The sequence below is a fragment of the Periplaneta americana genome, chromosome 10 (assembly GCF_040183065.1).
Source record: "Periplaneta americana isolate PAMFEO1 chromosome 10, P.americana_PAMFEO1_priV1, whole genome shotgun sequence".
Lineage (NCBI taxonomy): Eukaryota > Metazoa > Arthropoda > Insecta > Blattodea > Blattidae > Periplaneta > Periplaneta americana.
The window spans coordinates 78535917-78549929 of record NC_091126.1 but is presented as its reverse complement, the minus strand read 5'-3'; the positions used below and the strand labels follow the sequence as shown (position 1 = coordinate 78549929).

The window sequence follows — 14013 nt, the reverse complement described above, 5'->3', positions numbered from 1 at the left end:
ATGTACACGTGAAACTAAATTCATCTAAGTATCACGCCGAAACTGCATGAGAGGTCAGCGCATGCGCTAGAGCAAAACGGTTCCTGTCCTGTTATAAACATCAAACACAAAATGGCTGACCACCACTTCCAATCGACCATTATCCAGAAGTATGTAAATATAAATCTAAACTATGATTGTTTTCCGCTCACTTTTTCTAAGTGTTTTCACATTAGAAATAATAATCAGGTTTTAAAATATGAATTTCATAAAAAATCAAAACCAATACTTATAATTTTACTGACACGTAAGTCACCAAAAGCATAACCTCACTCCATGATAAGAAATCTAACGAAATGTAATTTAGGTTAAATTAATTTACTGTGATTTACTGTTAAGAGGGAATATTTAATCGTTCATGAAGTACATTGGTATTGCTGACTTAAATCTAATTACTGATTTTAATTATTTCGTTAAGGTGTCAATAACACATTGTATAATACTTAAAAATATGAATCACAGTGCCATTCGTACTTTCACTTCAACATGACAGAAGTTCCCAGTTAGATATAAAAACGATTCGTGGAGTGTGGTTTGTACTGAGAGGATAAAATGATTAACGAAAGGCATGTACTAGCGGCAGTTGCGGGAACTATAAACAAATGCCAAACGAAATTCCATACGGTTAAAACGTAAACAAACAATCGTCCAGTGTCGCCAGATCAGTGTTTTTTTCTCACTTAGGTCTGCTGTATTTCCGTGTTAGCTTATTGAATATAATTTTTCTAATTTTTATGTTGATATAGGGATTTAGCGGTTTTTAAAACAATTATAACCGCAAAATCTTCTTTCTTTGCATTGATAATATATAAATTTAACGCCTTCTCTTCTGTTTTATATTCAGGGTTTTAAGAATAAGGTTGGCGATGCTGCAATCACCAAACCTGGCCCATTTATGACAAGCAATGGAGGTGACACGCGTTTGATGTGCTAGTATTTTAGTGGATGTGGTAAGACAGATATTATTAATTATGTTTGCATTCAGCAGCAACGAAGTCACAGTTTTGGAAAGAAAAGCAGACATTCAGGGCAATGTTTCGTCACCTGTTTTAAGTGATGTTGACAGCGTTTATGGGTTGGACAAATGTGCAAAGTGGGCAAAGGAAAACAGGTTAAGTAAGGTAATGTTACATCACATACTCTGATACCCTATTTAACACCAGTAAGTAAATTAGAAACCGGTAATTTGCTAAGAGACGTCGTTGCATATAGACCACGGTTAAACGAAGTATTTTCCCTGGACCAAAAATACAAGATGCGTTGCTTGTTTTACTTTATTATGAATAAGTGTTGGGGAAAGTGTCTTATTTTAGGTTATAATTCAGAACTTGTTCAATATTTAATAAGATGTTAGGATTAGTGTAAAACTGGCCTATGTGCAACGACGTCTCCTAGCAAATTACCTAGAAACCATCTTATTATTCTACTCGTATCTTATCAACGCGAACCGAGAAACATAACCTTGTACATTCCATAGCCTACTCTATGCCTACTAGAAATAGAACTACAGTTAGTAGGCTTACTCCAAATTATGTCCTTCAATTTTCTGACTAAAGGGAAGTTACGAATTCCTCTAGTTCTAGAGACGGTAATGGTATGTCTTGGCGCCACTCACTTATTATTCCTGTAATTTACTTGTCCCGCGTGAATTTTCTGACTCCCATACATAACTTAACGGTTAACATTCTCTCTCCTTTCCTTGCTTGTCCTTATAAATATTACGATAACTCAGCATACTGGTACCACTGAAACTGTTTCTGATCAGTCAACTGTAAGTAAAGTTTTCCACACATACATGATAATATTCGATAATTGTTTGTTGCCAGATCTGCCTACAGTTTCCAGATAGTATACTGCATCATGCGGGCATGGTATCCACAATTCTTGAGAATAAGATTGGCTGTCGTGTGTATATTCTCGGGGATACCTCATATGGAAGGTGAGTTACTCGAAGACTCGAGTCCCAAGTAACTGGGATATGATTAGATAGGGCTGAACAAGTTCCGAAATCTGCATTGAGAAGGCAGAACAAACAATAGGTATAAAGGACTTTTTAATTAATGGCGGGTACTTGACTATTCGTCATTCTTTCATATGAAGCTTGCTGTGTAGACTAATTTACCAACAGAGTTGTTGCCTGGGGTGCGCCATAGGAGGCTGGTTTATGCTACACCCACAATGAGATGAGATGATGGAAATTTGTTGGAATGCCACAGGGGAACCGGAGCTCATGGAGAAAACCCCTGTGTTACCTGGACCACAGGCTGGCTCAACACAAGTTATAAATGGGGGTACATCGGGGATCGAACCTACGTCCACAGAATTTTAAGTCTAGCACTTTAGCCACTAGATCATCATTGCGGCTGGTTTAGAGGAAATATGTCTTCATTATTTACATATGATATTGTCATGTGTAGTGTGCTGCACATCTTGTGGCCCACTCTTTCTGCCTCACTTGGGCGTCCATGTACTAAATATAACCATATTTAACTTTCTCTTTAACTTTATTTAAATAAGTTATGGTAAAAAGGACATTCATTTGACTGTCTATTTATTATGAATCATTCAATGAATGAATAGCATGTGAAAACAAATAGCGGCTACAAGTACTTTTGCATAAGAAATTAAATATGCATGAACTAAAAAAAGTATGTGTACCAAATAGGCGTCTTAAAGTATCATAAAACATATTAAAAGAGCATAAACAACACTGAGTTAATAAATGTGTATGTTTATTTTGTGATACTTTAAGATGCCTATTTGGTGCACGTGCTGTTTTTACGTTCATGCATATTTAATTTCTTATGCTACCTGATGATGCTGGATAAGGTGAAAATACTTGTAGCCACTACTTGTTTATACACGTTATTCACCTATTGAATGATTAATAATAAATAGACAGTCAAATGAAGGCTCTTTTTATCATCATTTATTTGTTAGTATTGACTTATCAGTCCAATATGTTTTGTAAAAAAAAATTTACTTAAATAGGTGTTGCTCACAGAAATATGGTGTGATTGCGAAGAAATTGGTAATGGTTACTTCATTAATGATTAAGCCACCAACATTGTTTAGGTACATATAACAGACAGAATTTATGCTTTGGGTTGTGCTTGAGGTGGGTTCGAGTTCCATCAATGCTAAATAGCCGCGCAGTTGATACAGAGTCCTTAAACAGTCAAGTAAAATAATTATTTTGAAACCACTGGAGTACCATGTACAGAGTTCTCTAAAGAAATAATGAAACAATTTTTTACTGAGTTTTATCTAGGCCTAGCCTACTGTGTATATTAAATAGAGGATCGAAATTAATTTGTGTTATGTATGTCCTTCACTTCTGAGTAATGAATGTTACCTATTATAGTCGCGACGCTGTTATTTCCGGCGTGACTCCGCCTCTTTGCTTACATCTTAGGAAGTGAAGACTCTATAAAGTCTAGGTAGGTAGTATCATTCGCCATTTTTGTTCTTTCGTTCCCGAGCTACCATACGAGGAATCTATTTGCCACACCGTTAAACATCATCATGTCGTAGCTCCTATGATAGTAAATCAAACACACTGTAATTCAGCAAATAATTGAGTGGCAAATAACGTCTTCGTGTGCTTTCTGCAAACGCCAACGAAAGAGCCAAAATGGCGGGCGATTATATTAAATATTTATCGAGCCTTAAGAAATGAATAACGTCTTCATAAGCAAATCACAAGATGCACACATTTAAATGTAGCCGACCTGCAACGCGATTGGCTGCCGGAAATTAGAGCGACGGGACTATATAACTGTTGTCCCAAAATCAAAATGGAGTAAAGAGTTGACATTAAACTGAGCAAAAGCGTATCTTACATGATAATGAAGTAAACCATTGACAACTAATGTCTATTTAGCGTGTACTAGTTTTCCACTGATTTTCTTGTCTAAAGGAAGGCTAAAAAGATCTGAAATATGATTCTAAGAATAGGGCATCCGGTTTTAATCCAAAACGAATTAATCAGTAAGAGTGTAAATTGAACGTCATGTGACTGAGAATATTGGCAGAAATTCTCTGGAATGGAAGTAAATTGAATGATGTATGATTGAGAATGTTGACGGAAATCGTCTGGGATGGAAGTAAATTGAATGTTATGTGATTGAAAATTTTGGCAGAAATTCTCTGGGATGGAAGCACGTATTATAAATTTACAATAATAAAGATAATGATAAGCCTGTTTATGTCACTGTAGGGCAATGGCCTCCTGTTAAGGGTTTAGCTCTTAATACCTAATGTGGCGAGCTACTTTGGATTATTGTGGACATTTAATCATAGACACTGTTCAGGCTGTTCCTTAGAATTTTCCACTCTCCTCTTCCTCTTGCTGTCCTGGACTATTGTCGACCTCCATGTTATTTGAAGATGTCTGCCCATCTTCTCCTAGGTCTGAAGCCGCCTGCCTGCTATGGGGTCCCACATGGTAGATTTGTAGGTCCATCGGTCATTCTCTATTCTTGCGACGTGGCCTCCCCAACTCCACTTACTTTTAAAAGTTTGTAGTTGATGCCTTTTGAAGCAGTTCATCGTTGGTGAGTCTGTCTCTTAAGGATAAGCTTAGAATTTTGCGTATCATCTTCCATTGGCATATTTGTATCACTTTCGTCAATTGAAGGGTTCAGAACTATAGTGGGCCAAGCGCCATTTACTAAAACCGTAGAAAACTAGGGTTAAAATGAAGTTATTACCATAATTCAATGGAAACATATAGCAAGTAATATAAAGTATACACATTAAAATTAATGATATGTCAATCTTCATTAAAATATGGTATTCACTTAACTTTAACTCTTGCTTTCTCCATTTTTAATAAATTGCGCTTGGCCCACTATAGCTCTGAATCCTTCAAATAGCCTATGAAAATGAATCCTATCTGAAGACAGCTCCAGGCAAAATTTGTCAGCTATTTCTCGCCTGCTTCGAATTTTGATGCTGAATAAACTTTTCAGTTGAAAGCTGTTGTTGTTGTTATTATTATTATTATTATTATTATTATTATTATTATTATTGTTATTATTATTGTTGTTATTACTACTACTACTACTACTACTACTACACCCCAGCTTGCAAATAACTTCGTTGGAAGAAACATCATTCATAAGACATATTGTGAAGAATCATAAAAAGTATTTTCCCTCACATATTTGTATTGATCTCTCTTGAAATGAACACACTGACCTACTGACAAAAATTAACTAAAATTATACTGGCAACAACTCTCAAAATGAAGAGCTGCTACAGCAATTCAGTGGCTAGAGCATTGGTCTTATAATTCTATGGACCTGAGTTCGATCTCTAGTGTTTCCCGATTTGTAACTTGTGTTTGGCAAGCCCATCTTCTAGGTGATATAATGGTTTTCTCCAGGAGATCAGATTCCCCTGTGGTGTTGTTACAAATCTCCATCATCTCCTCTCATCACTGGTGCAGTGTAGACCAGCCTCCTATGGCACACCTTGCGCAACGAATCTGTCGGTAAATTGGTCTACACAACTAGCTTCATATGGGTGAATGACGAACAGTCAAGTACTCGATATTAGCAAAAAAAAAAAAAAAAAGTCTCCTAAACAAGAAGTAATAATGAGAAATAATTCCAAAGAAAAGATATGCATACTATGTATACATTCATTCAGGGGCAAATCTTTCACTGGGAACCTAGCATTCTCGAATCTTCTCTCCTTTCCACCTTCTTATTCTCCGCATACAATACACATATCTTCATGTTGTCCATCATCTGATATCTTCTTCTGTCCCGAACTTTCCTTCCACTCACTATTCCTTTCAGTGTATCCTTCAGTAGGCAGTTTCTTCTTAGCTGGTGACCCATCCAATTTCTTTTTCTCTTCCAGATCAGTTTTAGTATTATTCTTTCTTCACGCACTCTAACACACAGCTTCATTTCTTATTCTATCTCTCCATTTCACATGCTCCATTTTTTTCCATACCCACATTTCAAATGCTTCTAGTTGTTTCTCTTCACTTCGTCGTAATGTTCATGTTTCTTCCCCATACATTGCCACACTCCATGCAAAGCACTTCACTAGTCTCTTCATTAGTTCTTTTTCCAGGGGTCCGCAGAAGAATGCATAAAGCCTTTTAATTCTCTACCCTTAGAAATGAAATAGCCAATCAAAATCAGTGCATTTATCTCTTAGAATATATTTAATTTTACATGCTTTCTGGTTTATACCCCAAATGAAGTTTTGTTATTTAGTCATTAGTTTTTCTTTATCATAACTATGTTTAAGCATATGTAGCAGTGGTCTTCATTGGACGATTTAGCTCGAGCGCCAGGTAATTCATATCATAATCCGATAGGTAGCGCACATGCATGATGAGTAAAAGCCTCATGAGCGACAAATCCTCGAACAGTATAAGCCGAGTGTTAGGCATTCATTCTTGTAACTGGCAAGTACTACACCATCAAAAATGGAGCGTGAGCTAAAAGATGTGGTGAAGTTGAAACTACTGAACAAGGAATACAAGGTAAGTGCAAAAGATGGTATAAAGAGTGATGTGTGCGACAAATTCTTACTTGTGACTACATAAGATGATAAAAAGTTGAGTTACGTTTCTCGTAAACATTGTTCAACTTTGTTGTCATTCTCTTCTGCTACAACTCATCCGAAGACACATGTGTGTAAATTTCGTCCAGAAAGAAGGTCTGATTATGTGCCACTTGATTTAAAACAGAGTGTTACACAGGAATGTGTCAAAATTTGCACGAATGATCTTCGCAGATTTAATATTGTTTCGGATACAGGATTTCAAAACTATTCTCTAAAACTTGTTAATATAGGTGCAGAAAAAGACCTTTGGGGAGGCCGAGACTTAGATGGGAGGATAATATTAAAATGGATTTGATGATAGAGACTGAATTAATCTTCCACTGGATAGGGACCGATGGCGGGCTTATGTGAGGGCAGCAATGAACCTGTGGGTTCCTTAAAAACCATTTGTAAGTAAGTAAGTAAATGTTAATGATGTTCTTCCTCATCCTACAACTATCTCCAGGAACATTCAAGCACAAGCAGATGAAATTAGAGAAAAGGTGATGCCACAAATCATTTATGTGGCTGAAAATTGCGGTTGTGCCTGTACTGCAGACTTATGGGCTGATCCATACAAAAATAGAAGTTTCCTCACTATTACTGCCCATTTTATTGACGATGAATGTTCATTCAAGAGTTGCGTTTTAGCTAAGACACTGTTTCCAGACAAAATTAAGATGGGAGAAAACGTCTGAGAAGAGAGTGAAGAAAAGATGACATAGTCCAGAAAACATGGAGGAGATATCAAGAATCAAACTTTAGAAAAGCTCTGGATAATCTTATTTTCCATGCATTGCACACTGTTTAAATACTGTGCTAAGATACCTATTCAATGACACATTTCTGAAAAATGAGTTACCTACTTGCCATTGTACAGTCTATGCCACAAAACATGTAATTTGTTACATGAAGAAGACTGGTGCAGTGGAGTGTCTACAAAATACACTGGAACAGGAAGTGGATACTAGGTGGAGTAGTTAGTCTATATACAATGCTTAATTCATTGTGTGTGGAGTATGATAAAGTAGTCAAAGTGCTGACACAGAAGAATGAAGCAGACAACTACAAGGCTACGACAACAACTTGATACTGCATGTCAGAGACTTCTTACAACCCTTAACAGAAGCTACCAACTCACTTCATAACCTATCCCACTATACAACTAGTACTTCTTTGGGTCTATAAACTGAGGAAACACTGTGCGATAACAGGTGATGAAATTGAAGAGATTACAAACCTCAAATAACGTGCACTTCGTTTATTGGAGGATAACATTAAAATTCAAGATATCCACAAGATCAGTACTTTTCTTTGGCCATCATTCAGAAAGCTCAAACAGCTCAGAGCACTAGAGAGAGAGGAAATACTGTGTACTGTGAGACGAATGTGTTCTGAAGTTGAAACATCTGTTGGTGCTCTGTCCTATATACACCAACAACCCTCACCCAGTAGGAAACTGAAGTCAGTGTTTGCTGAATGGCAAGAAGATGGTGACGAGCCTGCGGGAAATGAAATAGATTTGTACATCACAAGGGAACATGTTGATGATGATGTACCTCTTTGCTGGTGGAAGAAAAACAGTAATGTGTAGCTTAGACTTTCAGAAGTAACCAGAAGAATATTCTGTATTCCTGCCACAAATGCAGCATTTGAAATGAATTTCAGTGCAGCTGGGAATTTAATACCAGAAAAAAGAAGCATGCTCAATGCAGACAGGGTTAGTGATATTTTGTTCATTCATAGTGTCAGGAAGACATTTAATGTTTAAGTGTACAGTGATAAACTGTGTACTAACATCATAGATGTTTATGATTTCAAAACTTTGTAGTGTTTAACTAACCTCTCCATAGTAGAATAACAAAACCTGCTTTAAAATATAATATAAATATTGTAGGTAAATGTATTTTTTTTTTTCACACAGGAATGATTTTGTTTTTGGTACATCTGATAGATATTATTGGATGTGAATGTAGTTATTATAAACGGAGAACACAATCACGATAATGCAAGAACTATATCAAGTTTTCTAGTATTCATAATAATAATTAGTGTTTCAGTCTTTACGTCTGTAAAAGTTCTACAGCACGATTATTCGTTTTATTATATTTTCTGTGACGTTATCTCTGTTTTAATATTGTTATTGATCTACTGCTATATCAATATTATTTTGTAAAACGTTTCTACATTGTCGCAGTATATAGGCAGAACACTATGTATGGACCTATCATATTATATTTGAAGGGTAAAAAGGTAAAGGTAAAGGTATCCCCGTAACATGCCATGAAGGCACTTGGGGGGCATGGAGGTAGAGCCCCATGCTTTCCATGACCTCGGCACTAGAATGAGGTGGTGTGGTCGGCACCACGCTCTGACCGCCTTTTACCCCCAGGAAAGACCCGGTACTCAATTTTATAGGAGGCTGAGTGAACCTCAGGGCCGTTCTGAAAGTTTGGCAACGAGAAAAAATCCTATCACCACCTGGGATCGAACCCCGGACCTTCCAGTCTGTAGCCAGCTGCTCTGCCAACTGAGCTACCCGGCCACACAGGAAAAACGAACAAGGTCACAATTCTGTTAAGGATGATGTCATTATCTAATTCACTGTATTACTAATAACTTTAGTGTTATTTTTACTAAAAGTGGTAAAGGAGAATTAAAACCACGGATATGCTCATCATTTCCTTCATTTCAAGTGGAAACACCAATAAATTTTGCAGTAATATACTGAAATAGATCATTGTCTCACTCTTAATAGAAATGTGACATTGTTCGTTTTTTCCGTGTACCCTTCATTTGCGGTAAATCAAATATTGAATAATTATTAATTAACAATAATAATTGTATATCTAAGTTTGTTCATACTATTTCATTTATAACTCCGTGTTACTCTTGTTTTGGTACGTTTCATTACATGTTTTCATAAATGCAAAAAATAAAGTCTTATTTTTACAATGTAAGTCGTTTGTGTACCTTACCTGTCGCCTTCTATGCAAGATATGACATATCAATGAGATGACCTTGCACTGTGTTTGTGGATTCTACGAACGTATCATGACAGACCTTATCTCATTTGAGACAGCGATACTTGACTGAGTTCAAGTGAGGGATTTAACTCCAATCCAGCACTCTGTTATGTAGCTTTAGGCTATAAGTATAAATATATTTATCACATATCTCAGTGCAATTTATTTGTTATTCTGACGAGTTCTGTATCCGAATTAATACAAGTAATAAACTACCTAATCTAATCTAACAGGAGACTAGATTGAATAGGCATGTATTTGGAATAGTAGACATTATTATTATTATTATTATTATTATTATTATTATTATTATTATTATTATTATTATTATTAGTCATTATTCAAGAGTGTTATTCATTCACTCATGAAAATGTACATAGTACATATTAGAATATTACAGTATTAAAAACAATTAATTAAAATTTGTGTTAGCTAGATGTGTTTCAGGACTTTGTCATCCTATCTTCAGTAGCTATTGAGCTAGATCAGCTGTTGTTCTTGCTGACATCTCCTACTGATGTATATCACAGACGTCAGCAAGAACAATAGCTGATCTGACTCAATAGCTACTGAAGATAGGACCGCAAAGTCCTAAAACATGTCTAGCTAACATGAATTTTAACTAATTAAGTGTTTTTTAATACTCTAATATTCTAATACATACTGTGTACATTTTAATGAATATACTGGGAAAATGAGTTTGCCTTGAGCAAACAAGAACTTTGTATGTATATTGCACAATAACGTAATCTGGTGTGGCTTCTTGTAATATATCTATATAGTTATATTGTGCATGGAAGATGTAAACCTTTGTATTCAGAATTATGTAAATATGGCGTAAGTAGACTATATGACGGACAGCATATAACAGATCGAATCTGATGTGCAGTGTTTTGTTGCTAATAACGTCTCTCTGTTCCCATGCTGTATTGTGCTTGGTTTAAAACTTATTCCATATATGAAGCTGAGAGTTCAGCTCTTATGGCTTTGCAATTGAAGAGATAGCTATAGGGTTGAATTTACTATAAATCCTCATTTCTGTCTGAACAAAATTTTCAGAGTGGAGCTATTTTCTGAAATGTTTCAGATACAGTGCATGGCATATACAACTTTTTGACATTATAACCCATCGTAGCACATGTGTTTACTGGAGAGATCTGACTGTTCTCTCTCGTAGGAAGAAAACAAATTGGCTGTGAATGGTGGTGATTTAGGTCTATAGTCCAGTACTAATAATGTGCTGATAAGAGGCAATAAGAAAACGTTATGTTGATGTTACCTTTTATTAAAGCATACATTGAAAATGATGTCCACCTTTCTGGATGCAAATATCACATTCATCATCATCAGTTAGCGCTACAACCCGGGATGGGTTTTGGGCTCCTTAACAACAGCCTTCCATTTTACTCTGACCTTCACCATGTTAGTCCATCCTCTCACTCCCATAATTTCAAGATCTTTGGATACCTCGTCCATCCACCTCAGCTTTGGTCTACCCTTTCTCCTCCTGTTATATAGTCTCCCCTTTAGCATTCTAATAGGAGTGCGTGTTTCAGGCATCCTGTTTACATGTCCCAGCCATCTCAGTCGTTGAGCTTTTATAAATTTTACAACATCTTGACCTCCTATCAAGTTAAGAAGTTCATTGTTGGAGTGTATCCTCAATCCTTGATGATCATTGACTGGGCCAAAAATTCTATGCAGAATCTTCCGTTCAAAACTTCTTAAGGAGTGCTCTTCTTTCTTTGTAAATGTCCATGTCTCTGAAGCAAAGGTAACTACAGGACGAACTAATCTTTTATAAACTTTAATCTTTGTCACAAATATCACATTAGTGTGGAAAATTCTGAAACATCTTTGACATTCACCCATTTTCTGATCGCAGAAGAAATTCATGCACTAATAGAGGATTGTCAGTGTCCCAGTGCCTTATATTTTGAGAGTGAACATAACCACTTAAATGGAACCGAGTTTCATCCGTCATTAATTGAGATGGATCAACAGTATCATCATGACCAATTGCAACATCCACTTACAAAAATTCACGCTAGTAACTGGATCCTCTTACTGTAATTGATAAACCTCTCTCACTTTATGTGATATGATATATATTTATTCATCTATCACATATCTGTAAGACAGACCTGTTACAATTCTATATTACCCCAGATCTGCCTTACTTTACAATTTCAATCATCTATGCCAAGTCTCACAACTAAAAAAAAAAATAATAATAAAATAAACAAAAAAACACACACACACATACACACTACAAGATCAATTTAATACACCATTACTTTTAACTTTCTCTTCTCATTTCATCTTCACTATCATTAAAAATTTGTCCAATTTATTTAACTCTCTTATATTAGTTATATTACATGTTTCCTTATATGCTGCATATCTATTCATATTCAAAAATTTATTATTTATCCACTTTTTCCTTGCATTGTTCGTTTCTTGACATTCTAATAATATGTGGAACGCATCTTCTCCCATGCTGCAAAGGAGGCAGATATCCTTCTCTATGGTACCCTTCCTGTTTTTCTATTTCCATATTCCTAGTCTCCACAAAGCTAAGCCCATCCTCACTTCCCTATTATTTATTCTGACATATTCTTCTTGTTCCCATGACGTTTTAATGTCCTTATATTTACTTAATGTTCTTAATTCGTTGAGATTTTGATATAATTCCTGTCTCGTAGTTTCATTACACCTCTCTTTTACGATTTTACCAATTACATTTAAATTCATTACCCCAAATTCCTCCCATAACCATCTTAGACCTAATCTACTCACCTTGTTCTTTAAAACTTCTAGCGAATTGGATTTCAAACTCGTGTCCCAAGGAAATTGCGAACACTTCTTTTCAATGGCACAATCCTCCTTCTCCATAATATGACCTAAGAATTTTATTTTCCTTACTAGTATCGCTCCCATAATACTATCTACCTCCATTTCGAATCTAGGAGCTAGGTTAGAGGCATTCCAAGGGACTCTCACTTTATAAGGCTAAGGATAAAAGTGCAGCATTTTCAGTCCTAATTTTGATCTTTGTAACATGCTGCATTCTTGTGCTAATTGGCGTGAAGATTTCCTAGGGCTTAGCTGCATTCTTGCCTGAATATCTGCAAGTTTCTTGTCTCTCAAAACTGTCCTTCAGTTTCTCTTTTTGCCAAAAACAGATCCTGTTTCTTGTCTTGCGGCCAGACTTTAGCTTCAGGGTAATGATATTCAAATTTACATGCTCGAATTGTCATAAGACTCTTGCATCCAAAAAGTGGACATCATTTTCAACATGCGATTTGGATTTTTTTTTAGTAGATTATTTTACGATGCTGTATCAACATCTCAGGTTATTTAGCGTCTGAATGAGATGAAGGTGATAATGCTGGTGAAATGAGTCTGGGGTCAAGCACCGAAAGTTACCCAGCATTTGCTCAAATTGGATTGAGGGAAAACCCCGGAAAAAACCTCAACCAGGTAACTTGCCCTGACCGAGATTCGAACCTGGGCCACCTGGTTTTGCGGCCAGACGCCCTGTTACTCCACAGGTGTGAACTCAGGGTTCTACTCTACAATATTTGAGGTACAGACATTCATTCATTCATTCATTCATTCATTCATTCATTCATTGTGTTCTGCCCAAGAGTAGGTCTTTCACTGTAAACCCAGCATTCTCCAATCTTTCCTTTTCTGCCTTCTCTTTTGTTTCTGCATATGATCCATTATCTCAATGTCTATCATCTGTTATCTTCTTCTGCCTCGAACTCTTCTCCCGTTCACCATTCCTTCCAGTACATCCTTCACTAGGCAGTTTCTTCTCAGCCAGTGACCCAACCAATTCCTTTTCCTCTTGCTGATCAGTTTCAGAACCATTCTTTCTTCACCCACTCTTTCCAACACGGCTTCATTTCTTATACTGTCTGTCCACTTCACACATTCCATTCTTCTCCATATCCACATTTCAAATGCTCCTATTAGCTTCTCTTCACTTCGTTGCAATGTCCAAGTTTCTGCCCCCATACAATGCTACACTTCACACAAAGCACTTCACTAGTCTCTTTCTCAGTTGTTTTTCCATAGGTTCGCCAAAGATGCTCCTTTTTCTATTAAAAGCTTCCTTGGCCATAACTCGTTAATATGCTCGTCAAGGGACTGTGGTTGTAAAGCTTTATAAATACGACAGAGCTATAAATGGGAAATGATCTGTGAACTGGGAAAACAATTTTGACTCCACTTCATAGGGAAATGCAAATAAGAACTCAATTCATATGAAAAAAAAATCTTTGATTGTTCTTTGCCGTGTTATTGTACTGCTATTATGAATAATAACATTTTCTATGTGATTCAAGTAAATATAGACAACTTGATACAC

The 14013-nt window shown here is 36.2% G+C and overlaps 2 protein-coding genes across 2 annotated transcripts in view; one reads left to right on the top strand and one right to left on the bottom strand.

Annotated features, from left to right (window-relative positions):
- Window positions 1-789, bottom strand: part of LOC138707812 (molybdate-anion transporter-like) — a 34075-nt gene extending 33286 nt beyond the window's left edge. Inside the window, exon 1 of the mRNA XM_069837757.1 lies at window positions 514-789. The gene's annotated coding sequence lies outside the window, so the exon portion shown is untranslated. The remainder of the gene's footprint in view (window positions 1-513) is intronic.
- A 100-nt stretch (window positions 790-889) lies between these two features.
- Dph2 (Diphthamide biosynthesis 2) overlaps window positions 890-14013 on the top strand; it is a 31391-nt gene continuing 18267 nt past the window's right edge. Inside the window, exons 1-2 of the mRNA XM_069837756.1 lie at window positions 890-1160; window positions 1866-1978. Coding sequence (XP_069693857.1) covers window positions 1011-1160; window positions 1866-1978 — 263 coding nt within the window. The 5' untranslated portion in view covers window positions 890-1010. The remainder of the gene's footprint in view (window positions 1161-1865; window positions 1979-14013) is intronic.